The sequence below is a fragment of the Diabrotica virgifera genome, chromosome 7 (assembly GCF_917563875.1).
Source record: "Diabrotica virgifera virgifera chromosome 7, PGI_DIABVI_V3a".
Taxonomy (NCBI): Eukaryota; Metazoa; Arthropoda; class Insecta; order Coleoptera; family Chrysomelidae; genus Diabrotica; species Diabrotica virgifera.
Window position 1 is genome coordinate 133,400,606 of NC_065449.1, and position 20,559 is coordinate 133,421,164.

Consider the following 20,559-nt stretch of genomic DNA (forward strand, 5'->3'; position numbering starts at 1 on the left):
AAAGTTTATGACAGGGGTCTCTCCTGCAGGATTGATAACTTTTGTCAGTAAACCTTATGGTGGAAGGGCATCTGATAAAGTAATTTTTGAAAATAGTAAGGTTATTAATTTATTAGAGCCTCATAGAGATGCAATAATGGTGGATAAAGGCTTTCGGATAGACAATATTTGTGATTTACACAATATTAAATTAATTCAACCGCCTTTCTTAAAAAATAAAGCACAACTGAGCAGTGAAGAAGCAATTATCAATGCCAAAATAGCTTCAGCAAGAGTCCATATTGAGAGGTCTAATCAGAGATTAAAAATTTTTAATATATTAAGTGGGAAGTTTCCCTGCAATTTAATACCACAAGCATATGATATTTTTATAATCATATGTGGAATAACAAATTTGTCATCACCTATTTTATCAGATTCAAGGTTTTTAAAATAATTTTATCAATTTTTATATTTTTTATTTTACCTGCTGGTTATAAAAAAATGTCTTACATTTAGAAATATAGTTTCTATCTTTGGCATCCATGAAATTATTCATGAATTACTTTTTATACTAGGTCTCATTTTTTACTCGCAGAAACTAGTATCGCAAAATTAAGCCGCTTGTCCATAGAAACCACAATACGCTAAACAAGGGTAAACAATACAGCATGTCTTTGATACCTTGTTGAAGTTAAACTTCTTTAGGCACGATTGGGAAAATGTTGAGAGTGAATTTTTATAAAAGCAACAGTATGAAGTACGCATATACTGACAGTATGAAGTTAGTTGCTAAATCTTTTGTTAGTTGCGAAGTCTTTTAAGTTATGTATGTATCGATGCAAAGTGTGAAAAAATATATTGGTGTTTTTAGTAAATATATTTATTATAATTTTTGTGTCTTTGTTGGGAATACGATAATTAGTATTAAAATATGATAAAAAGAAAATTTGTGTAGAAAACCTGATGTTTTTAGATTTTCTACGATTCATCAAGGGAAAAGTAATTGTGGAGAGACTACAGTTCATAAAAAATGACATATTAACGTTATTTTTTATTTTTGGTAGAGAGACATACTTTATTGATACAATGTACCAAAAGGCCATCGACTGAAGTCTTTCAGCCAATTTACACAATTAATATACATTATTATAATATTAATACAATACAATAATTAAAAAAAAAAAAATTTGTATGTGGCAGTAATCACAATATCACTGACAATTAGTTACAATACAGATGATGATTTGAATAGAGTTGTTTATTGTCTTGATGTGTAGCAGATTTCTTCAAAGAGTTCTTCCTGGATATCTACGGGCACTGTCCTCTGGTATCTTCACAATGTGGGGCTCAATCAAATTTTTGTTATTGTCATTAATAAAGAGATATTTAAACAGCTTATCGAGTCTCTCATTAATAGGTTCAATTCCAGTTTTCTCGTACAGCATTCTGTTGGATGGATTATGAAGTGGATTATCAGGATGACGCATTCTAGTAATTTGTCGAAGGCTAGTTGTTTCAGCCACTTTTATATTATTTTTGGCAGGACTTTTAGAATTATGGAAAATTGTAGAACCATACTCCAGCATGGGCCTGCAAATCATTTTATAAATATTGGCTGCTGTTTCAATCGTAATTCCCTCGCATTCTTGTATGTTAAACTTCTGAAGTGTTTTGCTCTATTTCTATTCCCAAATACTTAACAGTTTGGGAGGGTTTAATAATATTGTCGCATATGTTTATAGTTGGTGAGTGATCTTGGATTCTATGGTTAAATATTATTAGTTTTGTTTTAGAAGGATTTATTGTTAATCTCCATTTATTCATCCAAGATATTGTGTCATCCACCTGCCTCTGCAATAAGTCCATTGTCTTTATTAATTTTTTTCTATATGATATCACTGCAGTGTCATCAGCAAATTGTAGCAAATTAGTGTTGGTTAGTCTATTGTCGCATATGTCACTGCAATAGAGATTATACAATAGAGGGGAGAGTGGTGAACCTTGTGGAACTCCTTGTTGCACTGAAAATGAATGGGAATATGTTTCATTGATCTTAACTATACACCTGCATCTTCTAAGAAATTCATCAATAATCCATATTAGAGAAGGGAAGCATTTCATTTTGTGAAGCTTATATAATAATCCTCTATGCCAAACAGAGTCAAAAGCCTTCTTGATGTCCAAGAAAACTCCAGTAATTTTTGGTATTAATATTAGTTTGATATTAAAATAAAATACAATTAAACTGTTTAAAATATATTTATTCCATTGAAATGATAATAATAGAAGTATAATTTCTTAGGTGCATACAAAGTACACACTCTTTTTTTTTTCTATGACTTTTGACGTTTATCATTTTCAGTGATAGTGACACTAGCACATTAGTTGTGTTAAATGGATTAAATTAGTTAAATATAAAAATGTACAATATAATTTTATAAAATACGTCCAACGATAATAGCCATTTTCTAATTATTACATTGACAGTATGTATCTATGATATTTCACATAAACATAATATGTTTCACTTACCCCCGGTCTTTCCACCTCCGAACAACTATTTATTAGGAAGTTTATCCGGCAGATTACATGTAAATCTGTCAAATAAACCTCCGAATAACTTTTATTTGGAGGTGAAAAGACCGGGCCTTAATGTTTTGATTTAAATTGTTTGAAAATGAATCATGACGTTTGGGCAAAGATAAAATGGAACAACTATATCCTTTGACACTGAAAATTTTATAATTTTATGGACAAAGCTTACAAAGAGTTAGAGAAAAAACAATAGCAAATACAATTTACTGAAATTACATAAATCGTCAATATTATATACAAAATAAAAGATAATGTAATAAACCAAAACCAATCTATTGCTAAATTTAAATTATTGAAAGTTGCATAATACAACCTTATGAACTAATAGTTTATGTTGCTGCATATGACACCCAAATATAGATAAAAATACTTCAGTTACTTGTATATAAGGGATTTTTCACCACCCTTATGAAGAGGGGTAATAATGGCTATCTAAAATAGTCAATAATTATAAAGAATTATTATTTTTGTATAACTGTATTAAAAATAAATATTTTACTAACTATGGTATTTTTATTCAAAGCCATCATACAGTCAATAGCAACACATGGTATGGAAACATGGACCATAAAAGAAAATATGTTAATTCTTTTAAGTGAAAGATATTAAGGCTATCTAAAATAGTCAATAATTATAAAGAATTATTATTTTTGTATAATAAATATTTTACTAACTATGGTATTTGTATTCAAAGCCATCATACAGTCAATAGCAACATATGGTATGGAAACATGGATCATGAAAGAAAATACATTAATTCTTTTAAGTGAAAGATATTAAGGCTATCTAAAATAGTCAATAATTATAAAGAATTATTATTTTTGTATAACTATATTAAAAATAAATATTTTACTAACTATGGTATTTTTATTCAAAGCCATCATACAGCCAATAGCAACATATGGTATGGAAACATGGATCATGATAGAAAAAACGTTAATTCTTTTAAGAGAAAGATATTAAGGACAATATAGGGACCTATTTGTGACAATGGTATATGGAGAATAAGGTTCAACCATGAGTTGTACTAACATTATAAAGAATCCTCTATAACAAATTACATATGTAAAAATACAAAGACTTTTCTTGGCATGTCACTTTATAAGACCAGGTACAGTCAGAAAAATGAAAAAATACCCATGAACGAACATATAAAACACGCTGTATTTTCCTGTCACTGTGTCACAAAGTACATGTAATAATAATTATTACATATACTTGCACTGGCCAATCTTTTGTGTGACACAGTGACAGGAAAATACAGCGTGTTTTATATGTTCGTTCATGGGTATTCTTTCATTTTTCCTACTGTAAGTAGAAAGCTTAGCGGAGCCATGGTGGGACAATGGACAGTAGGAAGAGGTAAATAGACGAAGTGAGAAACGATGCTAAAGAGATATTGAGTGTGGACAACAAACTGGATGAGAGCAGTCAGGACTTTGAGGCAGATGTGGGGGGAGGCCACGGCCGGCCCAACTTGGGCTGTAGCGCCATAGGAGAGAGAGAGAGGGGTATTTTTATTGACTAGTGAACTGAGTAACTTAATTGTTGACAATATTTTCTTTCTCTGAGTTTTTGACAGATTCTTCTTCTGTATTTTTTTGCTTCTCACACAGTACATGAATCATTTTATTAAAATATTTCTCTTTTACAACCCTGAGCATGTTCACAGTATACTTATAATCAAATTCAACATTAATAACACATAATGATCTGTCGTAGCTGCAAAATATGACAAAGGCTGTTTTATTTAAGTTGAGTAAAGCCATGCCACACTGAATTTGACCATAATATTTGTGTTTTGTCTTTAACTTATATTCGGTGCCTTCCTTATAAATATATTTTATATTTTTAAGGACATCTAAAATGCTTGCAGTTTTTCCTAAAAAGAACTTGGGTTAGTAAATAATTAATATTAATAGTAAATAAGTAACTAACCTTCATATAAGCATTTGATTTCTAACAGAACAGCAGGTTTTCCATTTTCAAAAATTATTCCGTCAGGTGAATAACCCAACCATTCATTTGAATGAGAGACAACCATGCCACAGTCAATAATGTTGGCCCCAGTAAGCTCAATAAAAGCCTCTCTGGCACAACCTTCAGTTTCTATTCCATACCGTACAAATTTATTACTAAATTTCTTGGGAAAAAAATATTTTATCGCTTTGGTATCCCAATCGTTTTTGGAGTATGTGAATATTTCATAAACATGACTACCAGTAATTCTATATTTTCTGAAGTCGTTCCACTGTTCAGATCTTTGAGACATATTTATTGATATTTCACTAACATTTTGGTTTATAAATGTGGATAAAAATGTGTCACAGCATTTCTTCTGGGACCCAACTTTGGCAGAAAATAGTTCCATCATTGCAGGGGATTGGCAGGCATTATTTAGAATTTCTGAAGATTCACTGTTTATACTATGTACAATCGGATTCTCCTCCACAGCATAGGTTTCAGTAGTAGAGTAATCTCTTCTCCCTTGCCTGTAACCAAATATTAATAATTATAGCAAAATTGTAAATATGCAGCATTATAAGTACCAAAATTTATTAAAATTAACTATTTAGCGAGTTAATTAGTAGAAAAAAGGACACTTGGTGTGATTTAAAAACTGATATTAATTGAGTGCGATAAACAGTGCTATAAGCGACCCCCAATGGGGGAAGCTTTTTCCCCAGGGACACCATTAGGTGAAAACTTTTCAGGTGCTAGTGAGAATAGTGAAATGGATATTATTGAATCAAGTTTAATCGAAAATTTGGATGATTCTACTGCGAAAATTACAACTAAAACCAGAGATTTTATTAAAGTGCCGACACAACAAATCCCACCTCCGCAAAAAGTTGTAGAGAAAAAATTGTTCAACGTTGCATCAGATAAGTACAATTTTAATAACGTTTATGTATATATAGAAAAATCAAACAATCAGGATATTGGCCGTTTACATCCACTTACTGTTGCGGACATCTTGCATAAAAAATTGAACATTCCTAATATTATTGAAATAAAAGCCATTGGAAAAAACAGAATTAAAGTTTTGTTAAGGTCAATCGTAGATGCAAATAATTTGGTTAAAAATATAAAATTAAAAGACCAAAACTTAGTAGCATATGTCCCTAACCATTTACTAGAAATTAGAGGCCTAATAAGAGATATTGATACTCAATACGATGAAAAGTATTTGTTAGATAATAGTAAATCTCCCTTCCCCATAATAGCCTTTAAAAGAACTTACAGAAAAGTTGACACCGATGGAAAAACTAACTGTGTACCCAAAAGGACAATGATAGTCACCTTCGAAGGGAATATTCTTCCTAGCTACATTTCAATAAATAGTGTATTTTTTCCTGTTGAAACCTACATTGGCAAAGTAACACAGTGTTACAATTGCTTAAGATTTGGACATATTTCCAAGCAGTGTCGCAGTCCACAAGCACATTGCATAAAATGTGGAAAAATCAAAAATGAAGATCATACATGTCAAGATAATGATGTTCAATGCATACATTGTGATAGTAAAGATCATGTTTCCATATCCAAGAAGTGTCCAAAATACGAACATCAAAAGAAGATAAAGAACGTGATGATTGAGCAAAAAATTTCCTTTATCGAGGCAAAAAATTACTGTGAATCGTCCTTCTCGGGATTGTTTATTCAGAATAGATATTCCACACTAGACAATATCGAAGACAGTTTTCCTCCCCTCCCAACTTCTTCAAAAAAATCATCCCCTTCTACTACCACACATAAAAATCAAAACATTTCAAATAATACATCCCAATCCCAACCCTCCTCAAGCCACTATAATATAGCTAAAAAACGAAAAATACACCAAACCAATCACAAAACAATTCACCCATGTTCCCTTTTAATTTTGGGCCCTCCAAACCCCTTCCTGCTAATTTAAAACCCCCAATTTGTCAAAACAAATCAGATCACAGAGTATTGGAAACACTCATTTCCAATTATATTTTTAATTTGATTACAAATATTCAAACTGTAGATGATATAAAAACTATGAGTCAAGATAGTATTTACCATGGTATAAAAACGATTTTAGAGGATATCACTCATAAATAACATGTTCCCAGAACTTAAATCATTAAAAATTTTGCAATGGAACGGTAGATCCGTTGTTTCGAATAAAAATAGTTTAATTCATTTTTTAATAACTGAAAATATTGATATTGTATTATTAAGTGAAACCTGGTTCAAACCAAATCAAAATTATACATTTAAAGGTTATAATGTAATTCGCCAAGATAGATATGACGGGTATGCAGGTGTTGCAATTTTAATTAAAACAACTATACCATTTCGTGAAATAAATATTAGAAACAATTTTAATGAGGGAATTTTAGTTTGCGGTGCTATCGTTAAATGTAACACAATAGAACTAAGTTTTTTATCTATATATAGACCTCCAAATATTAGTACATCCAAAAACGATTGGATAAATATCTTCTTACAAATCAAATCACCTTTTTTAATTGGCGGAGATATGAATGCTCATCACTCACTATGGGGCTCACTGCGTAATGATCCAGTTGGTAACCAAATTGTTAGCAGTATCGAAGACCTAGATCTTGTAATTTTGAATAATGGAGAACCTACATATCTTCCTAGATATGGTACTCAGAAATCTATGATTGACATTTCACTCTGCACAGCTAATATAGCCAGTAAATTTACTTGGTCAGTTTTATCTGACACCTTAGGCTCGAATCATTTTGCTATAACTATGAATTTTTCAATAACCAACACCTCACAAGAAATAATTTATCCAAAAAGCAAATGGAATATCAAGAAAGCCAATTGGTCCCTGTATACATCCTTAATTGAAAACATGTTTTCCAACTACAATAACTCTTTCAATACTTATCAAAATTATAGTTTTCTAATAGATTGCATTAATGATGCTGCAATTAGGTCTATTCCTCAATACAAAATTTTTAAATCTAAAAATCGATCGCCTCCACCATGGTGGGACCCAGAATGCGATCTGATAATCAATGACAGAAAAGAAGCATTAGCATTGTATAAACGTTCACCAAGCCTTGATAATTATCTAAATTGTCAGAAAGTTACTGCTCATACTAAAAAGCAGTTGAAACAAAAAGCCAAAGCTAGTTGGATTAAATGGTGTTCTAATTTAAGCAAAAATACCTCCTCTAAGGAGATATGGTCACAGGCCAACAAAATGAATCGAAAAGCATCTATTAGTATAAAACCCTTCAATGATAATCTATTAGACGACTTTTTTAATAAAGTATGTCCTCCTTTTGCTCAAAATTCACCTACACGATCTACACAAAGTCATCATTCAAATAATCACTTCCTGTTAAAACCATTTACTGAAACTGAATTAGATTTTGCCCTTAAAAACCGCATAAATACTTCTCCTGGTATCGATCATATAAAATACCCCATGTTAATCAACCTACCAGATGTTGCTAAAAAACTTCTTTTAAATGTCTTCAATGATATCATCCAAAAAAATATAGTTATTGATTCTTTCAAAGACATCTTAGTTGTTCCTATCCTTAAACCCGGAAAAGACCCAAACATCGTAAGTTCATATAGACCAATATCCTTACTGTCTTGTATTTTTAAAACTTTAGAAAGGCTTATAAAATTTAGATTAGATTGGTGGTTACAAAAAGAGAATATACTTCCAGTAAACCAGTTTGGTTACAAAAGAGGTTTTGGAACTCTAGACGCTTTAACAACACTTGTTGTAGATGTACAGAATAACTTAACTAAAAATAACTACTTAGCAGCACTATTCTTAGATATTGAAGGAGCTTATGACTCAGTTTGTTTATCAACCTTAAAACATAAAATGGTAAATTTTTTTCATATGCCAATTGCTTTCGTTAACACAATAATCGGTTTCTATACAGATAGGGTAATTTACATCAGAGATCATAATAACAAACAAATAGGACCTCGACATAATTATTACGGTATACCACAAGGCTCAGTATTATCACCAATTTTATTTAATCTGTACACCTCTGATATACATAAGATGCAAATAAACAACATCCCATTCAAAATCATACAATATGCAGACGACTTTTGTGTCTATATGGAAAGCAAGAAATATGAAAACGGTATGCAAAACCTAAGAACAGTTTGTAGTTCCCTCTTTCCATGGTTCTTAGAGAACGGCTTAAATTTATCAATTAACAAATCAGCAGTATCTGTCTTTACAAGACACAATCTTCCTATAAACCAAGATGTATTACTTAGTGATCAATCTTTTACATTTAAAAATAATGTCAAATATCTGGGACTCATTCTGGACAAAAAACTAACTTGGAAACCACACATACAATATATGCTGGATAGATGTAGCAAAGGTATTAATTTCCTTAGAATGACAACTAGAGTGTGGTGGGGCTGCGATGTTGAAACATCTTTATTGTTTTATAGAGCTTATATACGATCCATTATAGATTATGGTGCTACTCTCTACGGTTCTGCTTCCAAAAACCTTTTAAGAAAAATTGACATTTTCCAAAATTCTGCCTTGAGAATCTGTTTAGGTGCTATGAGATCTACTCCTATACAACCAATACATGTTGAAGCTTCTAAGCCTCCTTTAGAGATTAGAAGAAATTTACTAAGCGAAAAATGGGTACTTAAAGCACACACTACAAATTTCGAATTATTTTCCAGTATATGTCATCTTAACGAATCAGATCTTACTCACAAGTATTGGATTAAAAAACCATCTCCGCCTTTATGTACTGCATTACAGAACAATCCTATTTTTTCAAATGAATTAAACACAGTAGACAAAAACTTAGACTACTTTGCTCTCTTCCATAAAACTGATGTAATAATACCCACATACAACGAAAACAACATAATCAGCAACAATATCCTGAAATCTATTTTGAACTGCTACAGTGATGCAACAGTTATATACACAGATGCATCTAAATCAAGAGAAGGATCTGGCTGTGCTTATTTTTTACCCTCAAGAGGTTTCGAATTCAAGTACAAACTTCCCAATGAGTTTTCAATTTTCTCTGCGGAATCATTGGCCATACTCGAAGCGTTGAAATATATTAAAAACTCTTATACTAAAAAAACGTTAATTCTTTCAGACTGCCTATCAGTTTTACAGAATATCAAAAATACTTTTTTGCCCAAAACATTTAGTAATCCTTACATATTTTTAATAAAGGATATGTTAAAGCAGTTAGAAGACTCTGGCTTCAATATAAAATTTATTTGGGTTAAGGCACATATTGGACTCAAAGATAATGAGTATGTAGACTACTTAGCTAAATCCAGTATAACATCAGGCACTTTATTGTCATATTCTTTATGTGTATCAGATGTTATTACTATTTTTAAAAGAAACCAACTATCGATATGGAAAGATCAATGGAATCTTTATTGCTTAACAAACCCCACAAGATACACCACTTTACAACCAGTGATTCCACAAAGTACCTGGTTTAAGAGTTTTAAAGCTCCACGTAAATATATAACAACTATAAATCGATTACGTTTTGGGCATGCGTGCTATCCAAGTCATTTATATAAAATAAATGTGATTGAAGAAAATAATTGCAAACATTGCGGAAAGCAGGGTGATCTTGATCATATCTTTTTTGAATGTACTAAGTTTCAACAGCATTCAAACTCTCTCTATAAAAATTTAATTAAACTTGATATGCATGCACCATTCAATATACAGTCTTTGCTGGCTACAGGCTCACAACAAATATACAATATTATTATAGCTTTCTTGTCAGATACACGCACGGTCCTATAAGATTTGTACGCTGGCATGATATTTTTTATGATTTAAGTTCAGATTTGCATCTTTTTTTTGTCATAAATGTTTTATCACTTTATCAGAGTTCCATTATTGTTTTTATTGTATTATTGTTGTATTGTATTATTTATTGTATTACTATATTGTTTCTGTTTAATTTTGTATTAGGGATAGGATTGTATATTGTTTATTGCAACTGGCTGAATGACTAATGTCTATGCCATTAAATAAAAAAAAAAAAAAAAAAAAAAAAAAAAAAAAAAAAAGTACCAAAATTTGATAAAAACAATGATTAATGACTATATGGTAAATATATTTAAATGGGTCTACTGAATAACGTTGTCAGTGCCACATTTTTTGTTTTTGAGAAGTGGAAGTAAAAGTTTTAAAATTGTGATAATGGTGAGTTTATACATTTTAAGGATGAGTAATACAGTTTGTAATTTGTATTTACAAACTTTATTACTAACTCTTAAAATGTCATTGTTATAATTTTAAAACTTCTTTACAGATTTACAGTCTTGTGTTTTAGTTCATATATCGAGGGGTTCGTGCAAAAAACCCAATAACTAAAAATAACATTGTTTCGATATAATCGCGATTAAAGATTTTAGGAAGGTTGAAGAAGATTTCAAATCGTCATAGAAAGTTTAATGACGATTTGAAATCTTCTTCAAACTTCCTAAAATCTTTAATCACGATTATCTCGAAACAATGTTATTTTTAGTTATCGGGTTTTCGCACGAACCCGTCGATATTGTAATCATTTGTATATTTTACTGTTAGCTTATACAAACTGAAACAATAAATTTTCCTCATAAACTATGTAAGAGACTTACCTATGTTGTGCAAATGAACAATTTGGAAGCTGCTTACGATAAATGTTTAATACATCTGCATTATCCACAGATGTTCTCTCTCTTGTGCACTTCTGTTCATAACATGGCATTTCCTCAACTGAAACAGGTTTGTATTTAGCTTTTGTGTTTTTCTTTTCATTTGACCAAACACATTTAATATCTGTTTGGGAAATTTCCTCCAGACTTTCAATATCTTCTCTAAAATCATGGAAAGCAAATTAAAACACTTTTACTTTACATATTTGATTTACACATTTGACCTACCTTACACATTTAACTAAAAATGCTGAAATGTGTTTGCATCGTCCACTATTGCCAGCTTTACAGGAACAATGCATTGCATTTATCTTTAAAACATTGCCCTTAATGGTCATTAATTCACCCTTGATCTCATGGGGATTTTGGTTAATAGCACTGGATTGGATACATAGACCATAAATAAATATTTTGTTCAAATGCTGGACAGTTTTCCCAGCTAATATTAAATGCCCCGCATCTAAAACATTCTCACCTTCAACTACACATTTAGAGTGCGCAGAACATTGCAAATAGGCCATATATTCGGCGATTTTAAGTTTCATCATGAAATGAGCTCAAAAACGCAAAAAAATCCAAGAAAAACAGTTGAAAAATCACAAACCGCAGAAAATACGTATAAAAACAAAAGCTATATTTGTGAGGTTATGATTTGATTGCCCATGAAGTAGTTCCATAGAGGTATATATTAACATAGAGTGAGCCCTCACTCCGCCACCACTGACGACAAGATCTCTTCGACTGGTTTGCGGTATCTCTTTCTAGCACAATGTATCGAGAAACATAACATGAAACTAAGTGGGGGTACGGGACGGCAACTGAAATAAGGAGAATTACTTTATTCTTCTTTTTTAATTATTATGACAAATGACAAGACAACATAACCCAAATAATTTAATGCGGCCCTATTTCTATTTTTGAACAAAATGTTGGAAATATCTTAGTTTATTTTTAGTTCTAGCTTATTTACGGCTAGATTGAAAATCTGAATTTTCTAATATTGGTTCATGATTATCATCAGAGACTTGATTCGGTTCTTAAACAGGTAAATTTTCTGTCTCATCTGATATTGATTTGGTAGTGGAATTCTTTAGTGTATTATTTGGACTTTCATTTTCATCTTAATCACTATTGTGATTCAATAATTTTAGGTCACTTTTAGGAGCTGAGTACTTCGTTGCAACTGTACTTTTCTTTCTGTTTGGATACTGCATTAAGGCATAATCTGCATTGGCTTCTAAAAGATAATCCTCTTCAACTAAAGGATCAAACTTATTCATTCATACAAATTTTCTTAGTAATACTTTGTCTGAATCCTTCAAGAAGTAGAATTTCTGCTAGTTGATCTTCATTGAAAAGTAAACACATGTTCATGATGTGTACAATTGGTTGCTGTAGACAGTAAACTTCATATAGAGTGCAGAGCATCTGGTATATAGAACATTTTTCCATTTAGTGATGTCTAAATTTCTGGTTTTCAATGCTAGATTCACTGCTTTCCATATAACTCCATTGTATCTTTTAACTTAACCATTTCCTTCAATATGGTGTTGTTCTACTTGAAGATATTCCTTTAGAGTGTAGGTAATTAATAAATTCTTGGTAAGTCAAGCTAGTCCCCCGGTCTGACTGGACGTATCTTAGCATGGAAATCTTGAAAATTCATCAATTTTTTTTTTGTTCAGAATCTGTGAGGATACGTGAGAAAAAAGTAACGGGTCTTCCAGATTGACTCAGCATGATAGAAATAGCAAATTCATTCATGTATCTGTTTCAACAATGAGAATTTATTTTTCATTAATTACTGTCCATAGAAGTGCAATATTGTATATCCCAAAATATTTATAACTTTTGATTGTAGTGACATTTATTTTGATTTAAAGTTAACCCATATTTTTTAACGGCATTTAAAAACTTCTGTAAATTCAAATCATAGCTATCTTGATCCTCACCACTAACTGTTATGTCATCTAAATAAGCGTAAACCCCTTGTAGATTTTCTTTTTTATTGATAGAATCAATGGCTCTCTGAAAATATGATAATCCATTGGTCACCCCAAGAGGAATACGACAAAATTGGTAAAGGCATCCACTTTCCTCAAAAGCTGTACATGGTTTGTCAGATTCATGAATTGGTATTTGATGATACGCGTTTTTTAAATCAACTTCCATCTGACGTTTATAATTTTCGTTTTTGAAAAAAATGATGTATCACAGACTTAAAATGCGTTTATCTCAAACACAGTTAAGTTTAGCGAGATGAATGTAGTATACTTTTTTGAATAAAAATATTAACATAATAAAAATTTTGATTCAAAAAATTGAATGTATTAAATGAGTGCTGAAAGACGTATGTAGCTCCTTTTGGGAAATATTAAATTAATATTTATTGACAGAAAACTCCATTTTACAATTAAAATTAAAAGTCAAAATTAAACATTGAACACAAGTTAACTTACATTACTTACAATTAAACTAACGACATCAAAAAATTAAAACCAAATTAAAATAATTCACGTGAAATAGTCCTTTTAAAAGCATTTAGTGTGACTCTCATAAAGTCTATATTTGGAAACTCATTTACACTAGAAACAATTCTATTTAAAGGCATATTTTCTGCATGATGTGTATTGCACGATCTAGCGGATAGCAAGGGACATCTTCTCAAATTCCTAGCTGGAACATAAAAATCTATTCGACCCAGAATGCTAGGTGCAACAATAATACCATTTAACACCTTAAATACGAAATTAAGGTCAAAGTATCGCCTGCGATCCTCTAGACGGTGCAAATGAAACATCTGCATGACCTGACTGGAATTCAATTGCATTCCTCTAGTTCCTAATCTATACCGCAGATATATAACGAATTTATTTTGAATCGATTCAATTCGATATTTGTGATTCTCATAACTTGGACTCCAAATCACTGAACAATACTCTAGTAATGAACGAACATAACTCAAAAACAATCTCACAATTACAAACAAATTATTAAAATCATATGACATTCTGATGACTAACCCTAATGTCCGATTAGCACGTGCAATAATGGCATCATAATGGTCCACGAAACTTAGCTTACTATCCAGTAACACACCTAAATCCTTAATTACCTGAACCCTAGATAAATCCACATCTCCGATCTTGTATTTAAAATCACTGGTGGTCTTATTACGTGAAAAAATAATATATGAGCATTTCGAAGCATTCAATCTAAGATTATTTTCCTGGCACCAATGTACTAAAGAATCCAAGTCTCTCTGCAAACCCTCACAATCAGATTCTGACCTAATGCATTTAAATATCTTTAAGTTGTCTGAAAATATCAGGTATTCAGATTTAAAGTTCCTACCAATATCATTTACCAACAACAGAAAAAGCTTAGGACCCAAATGGGAACCCTGCGGAACCCCTGACATGGTTTCAAATCCATTAGAAACACATCCTGCTGATCTTACTTGCAATGTTCTTCCTTGCAAATACGAAGTAAACCAAGCTAATAAAGAACCAGTGATACCAGAGTTTCTCAGCTTTGTAATTAAGACATTATGATCTAGTAGGTCAAAGGCCTTACTGAAATCAGTGTATATAGAGTGCACCTCGTAACCCTCATCCATTGCTGTACCTATACTATCGATATACAAAAAGAGGTTAGTGAGAGTAGAACGTCCGCCTACAAATCCACGTTGGTTGTCCGTAATAAAGTTCCTAAAACAATTATCCAAACTTGGCAAAACCATTTTTTCAAATACTTTAGATAAGGCTGACTGAATACAAACTGGCCGATAATTTTTGATATCACTATGATCTCCTGCCTTGAAAATAGGACACACAAAGGAATGTTTCCATCTGTTCGGGAAAATTCCCGTCTGGAGAGATTTATTAAGAACATATACTAATGGTTCACACAAGGACACTGCACTTTCTCTTAGGAACAAATTCGGTATCAAATCAGGGCCAGCCTCTTTATTGACATTTAATGACAACAACACATTCAGTAAATTGTCAAAAGTGACTTCGAGGTTACTAATTTCCACCTCCATCTGTTGTGAGAAAATTTCATTACTCTCCAGGTTATCCAGAGATTTACCATTAAAAGTGCTGTATACAGTACCAAAATGTTTCGCAAACAACTCTGTTATTTTTTGTTTGTCATTCTCACTTTCCTCTCACCTAGAAACATAGAGCCAGGGAGAGCACCATGTCCGTTGGTTTTATTTTTGATGAACTTCCAAAATTCACCAGCGTTCTCATTTATTCTCACTTCCATATTTGAAACGTAAGCATAGTAAGACTGCTCAGTGAGTGATGAGCTTCATCTCTCAAATTTTTAAATTCAATATAGTGGTGATACTTATTTGTAGTTTTATATTTTTTATGAGCAATCTTTTTGGCAATGACTTTACTCTCAAGTTCAGATGAGAACCAAACAGGAAAATTCGATCTTTTTATAGATATCTTTGGTACAAAAAGTTCAATTGCGTTCCAAATAATGGAATAAAAAGCATCTAAAATGTCATTTACATCCTCTAAACAGTACAACTCAATCCAATTGATCTGAAGCAAATAATTATTCAAGGCACAATAATCCGCCTTGTGAAAGTTATAATAAATATTAGTTTCCAAACTGATATATTGATTATCAAATAATATTAATGCTTCAAGTGAGGGATGATACCTGTCACACGTCATTAAAGCTTCCGCTTTTTTTAGATTTAAATAAGTATCAGAGAAACACAGATCAAGAATTGAGTCATACTGGTTTTTAAAATAATTATATTGACCTAATCCTAAAAAAATTGAATTCGTCATAAAACAAAATTTCAGTATCAATTACTTATATTGTTAGCAGTCGTCTCACCGTCCCATATCAGATTTGGTAGATTATAATCCCCAAATAATACTAGTTTAGAATCTTTATACTTATTCATAATTAGTTTTACAGTATCAATGTGATTGGAATAAACATCCAATCTAGATCTGGGCGGAATGTAGACACAGCCAAAAACATATTTAATGCAATTAATAGTAATTCCAGCAAAAACCTGTTCTACATTTGAACTGGCAATTTCCACTAGACAAGAACTGATATCACTTCTAACTGCAATTAACACTCCACTTCCTTTTGATTTCTCGCTGGAAATATGATCACGGTCCCGACGGTATACGGTATATAAATCACAGAAAACTTCATTACTTTTAATTTCAGGACCAAGCCAACTCTCTGTTAGGAAAATAACGTCATATATAGCTGAACAGGATGTCAAATATATGTCCTTTAGCTTCGTACGCAGACCACGCACATTTTGGTAGTAAAGTGATAGACTATTCATACTTATGTTCGCATTTGGGAGTTTTTTGGATTCTGGTGGTTTTGTTCTTTTACCTTTGAAATAAACGGGTTACCATTCTTGTATCGTATTGCCAAGTTTGATTCACCATTTCTTCTACGCCTATCAAGTTCTTCATATAATTTCTTGAGATGATTTCGTTGCATTTGAGTAAGATCTGATTTAATCAATATGCTCGATGGCTTCAACTTATGTTTGTTTTTAAGACATGCAATCACTGTGGTATTATTTTGAAAAATTACCTTAAGTGGTCTTGGCCTGTCACTACTGCTATTACCACGTCATACCCTCAAAACCTTAAACTCAGTTGCTCCAACCTCCAGTTTCGTTAGTACTTCTCGAGTATTTGCCTTGTCATGATCTATTCTCTCATTAGTAACCTTAGATTGGCTCTCATCAACATTATAGATTAGTATATTTTTAGATCGACTACTTCTATCTTCTAATTCCAAGAACATATCTTGCTATATATCATTTTTGGTGGCGAATTTAGATTTCTCGTCCCAAAAAACCCCCGCTTACCAAATTTAGTGTTATTATCTCATGCCGTTAGGAAATATTCAAGAATAAATAAAATAAAAGTTTAACTTTGACACCCTGTATCTCGGTTATTATCAACTTTCGTACTAAGGTAAGTTAGCTTAAATCGAACTATTTTAACCCCAGGAATCTAAGGTTAAGCTATCGCCCATTCTTTACCAAACACCCTGTTATCGTACTAGTGACGTCATCCATTTGGATGTGACGACGTAATCTACTATTTTTTTTAATGGGAATAGGGGTCGAGTGCTAGCTCATTTAAAAGGTTATTCAATTCCCTATTCAGTAATATAAACATTAACATGATTAATTATACAGAGTGTCCCAAAGAATTTTTTTTAAATTAAATTAATTGACACAAAAAGAAGAATGAGCTAGCACACGATCGCTATTCTCATTTAAAAAAATATTTGATTACGTCATCACGCCCAGATGGATGACGTCACTAGTATGTTGTATACAGTAGAACCCCGAAAATCCGAACTAATTGGGGGGACAGCCTGTTCGGATTCTGATCGGATTATTCGAAATTCAGCCTAACCAGTAATTCAAAGCTCTCCTGCAAAACTGGTAACCTGACTATGAGAAAACCGAAGTAAATTTATGTTTAACCTTTATAAGCACTACATATAAAGTACCTACGTATTTATTTTTAAGAAATTTTAAATGAAGTCCTACTAATCCAATATTGTTCAATTTTCTGGTTATACTCTGTATAGGGGAAGTATGCCCGAGACGGCATACTGGCTGAGATGGCATATCACGCGTTTTTCGTAAACTATTCCAAATTTGGTGCCTAGTATGACAGTTTTCAGTTCCTCAAGTTAAAATTTGTCGACATTGTTGAACTTATGCATGTTAGTTTTATTTTGACAGCAGTAGCCTTTGGAATGTTAATTAAGTAGGACAAAATATTTATTGACTTTTTTGTATCACATTATAATTCGCGAGTCTTTACACCTGAGTTAAGTTTTTAAATTTTGTGATGTTCCTTTACCTTATGCATGCCTATCACGCCTGTATCGATTTATATCTTAAAAATGTGCTTAAGAAAAATTAGGTTAAAAAAACGGTATGATTGCAATGTTGCCTGAGATGGCATAGTAAGCAGGTGGATAAGATGGCATAGGTATTCCATCTCACCCTTATGCGTTTTTACACTGCATTAATTTTGTTATATGATTGAAGTTTGTCGTTACAGTTATGGATCGTTTTAAGAGGAATTCGAACCGACAAAATCGATTCCGTCGATATTGAGACAAGTGACGAGGAAGATGCTGCTTGCATTTTTTGTATTGGCCTCTTTTCATTATCTCGTTCTCGAAAAACCTGACTAAGATGTGCCAAATGACTAACCTTGCCAAATTTGTGGCAAGTGGTCATATTCCGAATGTGCCGGTGTACCCAAGACTACAAAAAAAATTATTTGTGACTTATGAGTCGAGATTAGTGCCTTTATTTCAAGGGTATGCCATCTTACCCACATGTATGTGGGTGAGATGGCACATGTAATACTTTACAATTTATTTTCTCAGAAAAAAACTATAATATGTACCTTGTTAAAAAATAATGTTATATTTATGTAAATGTTCCTAGCACTGACTTTGATTTTTATTACATGTCTAACTCTATCGATTATCGATTACAAAATATTAAAAAAAAAGTATGCCGTCTCAGGCATATCTCCCCTAATAAACATGTATTTGTTTTTGTCTTGAATTTTTAAAAAAAATTTCACTTTCCGTTAGTTCGGATTTGCGGGGTTCTACTGTATGTCAAAAATATATATGGGGGGGGGGGGTCAAAATATAAGTGAATAACCCTGTACATCAAGAAATTTACTACCAACGTCTCTGTTACTGAATATATCACTAAATACAGGGCAATCTATTTAAAACTTAAAAAATCAGCTAAAAAATTATACTATCAAAATCATCTGAGAAGCTTTAAAAGTGTTGCAAAAGAAATTTGGTCCATAATAAACAATCTTCTTCGAAATCAAACTCACAAAGCTCAAACATTTTCCCTTCCAGACCATGAATACTTTATTAATGTGAGTAAAATTATAACATCAACTATTTTGTCACAAGAGATCAATTTTGTTAAGATCCGATTTCCTATCTCCCTAATTCAAGAAAGGTCTCAAATTCATTATTTATAAGACTAGTTGATTAATCTGAACTGATCCAAACAATCAATAGTATCAAAAGCAAATCTTCCTGTAGTACTGATGGACTATCCATAAAAATTGTCTCAAATGTCCCAGAAAATGTGTTGGGAGTCCTCATCCCACTAATGACTCTTTTAAGGGGCTATCCTAGTGTAAAAGAACGAAATTCACATACTTTTTTTGGGAATATCTAAAATAAAAAGTACTGTACCAATTGTTTTGAAAATTTGCATGACTATTTATTATAAAAAGAAGTACATACAAGTAAAACAATTTTCATAAAAAAAAATAATGAAAATTTAACGATTTATGCCCTATCTACTGGCACAGTGAAAATAAAAAACATGGCTCCACTGCTGCAGCGATTGGGACTAATAGAGATCCTGAATTATAAAATTGCAAATACATATTGATTATTGAAATATAAGTTATTTCCTATACCATCAATTAGGATTTTTGGAAAAATGACGAAGTGTTGAAATTTTTTTAAATTAGCTAGAACATTTTCAGTTTCAAAAACCTCCAAATTGACATTTTTTATCCGATTAAAAAAATCCCTATTTGATGGTATAGAAAATAACCTATATTTCAATAATAACTTTGGTATTTTATGTTTCAGGATCTCTTTTATTCCCAATCACTGCAGCAGTGGAGCTATGTTTTTATTTTCACGGTGCTAGTAGATGGCGAATAAATCGTTTAATTTTCAATATTTTTTTATGAAAATTGTTTCACATGTTCACTTTTTATAACAAATGTTCATGCAAATTTTCAAAATAATTGGTACAGTACTTTTTATTTTAGAAATTCCCAAAAAAGTATATGAATTTCATACTTTTACACTAGGATAGCCCCTTCAGAAAGGTAAATTTCTAGAGCTGCCTAAAGACAGCCATCATTATTCCTCTTCATAAGGGTGGTGAAAAATCTAATGCCTGCAATTATAGACCTATTGCATTACTACTGGTACTCTCAAATAGGACTCATATTACACAAGTATAAAAACTTGTTGCTGGTATGAGCACATTGTGTAAATGTTAGGATTTAAAGAGGATATAAAAACCTTCAATACGATTATGAGCGTTAGTCTCTTTATATCCTAACATTTTTTTTGTTATTGTTTTAGTTTATTATTGTTTTATTGTGTTTATTATTGTTTTTTTTGACTCTGTAAGTTTTGTGTATAAATTGTACAATTTTCCATGACAATAAAGCA

General features: G+C 31.6%; 1 protein-coding gene across 1 annotated transcript; it reads right to left on the reverse strand.

Annotated features, from left to right (window-relative positions):
• Window positions 1–2,222: 2,222 nt before the first annotated feature.
• On the reverse strand, window positions 2,223–12,146 carry LOC126888733 (uncharacterized). The gene is made up of 4 exons (XM_050657133.1): window positions 11,509–12,146; window positions 11,224–11,442; window positions 4,516–5,069; window positions 2,223–4,459 (listed from the first exon to the last, which is right to left on the reverse strand). Exons 1-4 carry the CDS (start codon window positions 11,826–11,828, stop codon window positions 4,119–4,121), a joined length of 1,434 nt encoding a protein of 477 aa, XP_050513090.1. The 5' UTR covers window positions 11,829–12,146; the 3' UTR covers window positions 2,223–4,118.
• Between the last annotated feature and the right edge of the window lie 8,413 nt (window positions 12,147–20,559).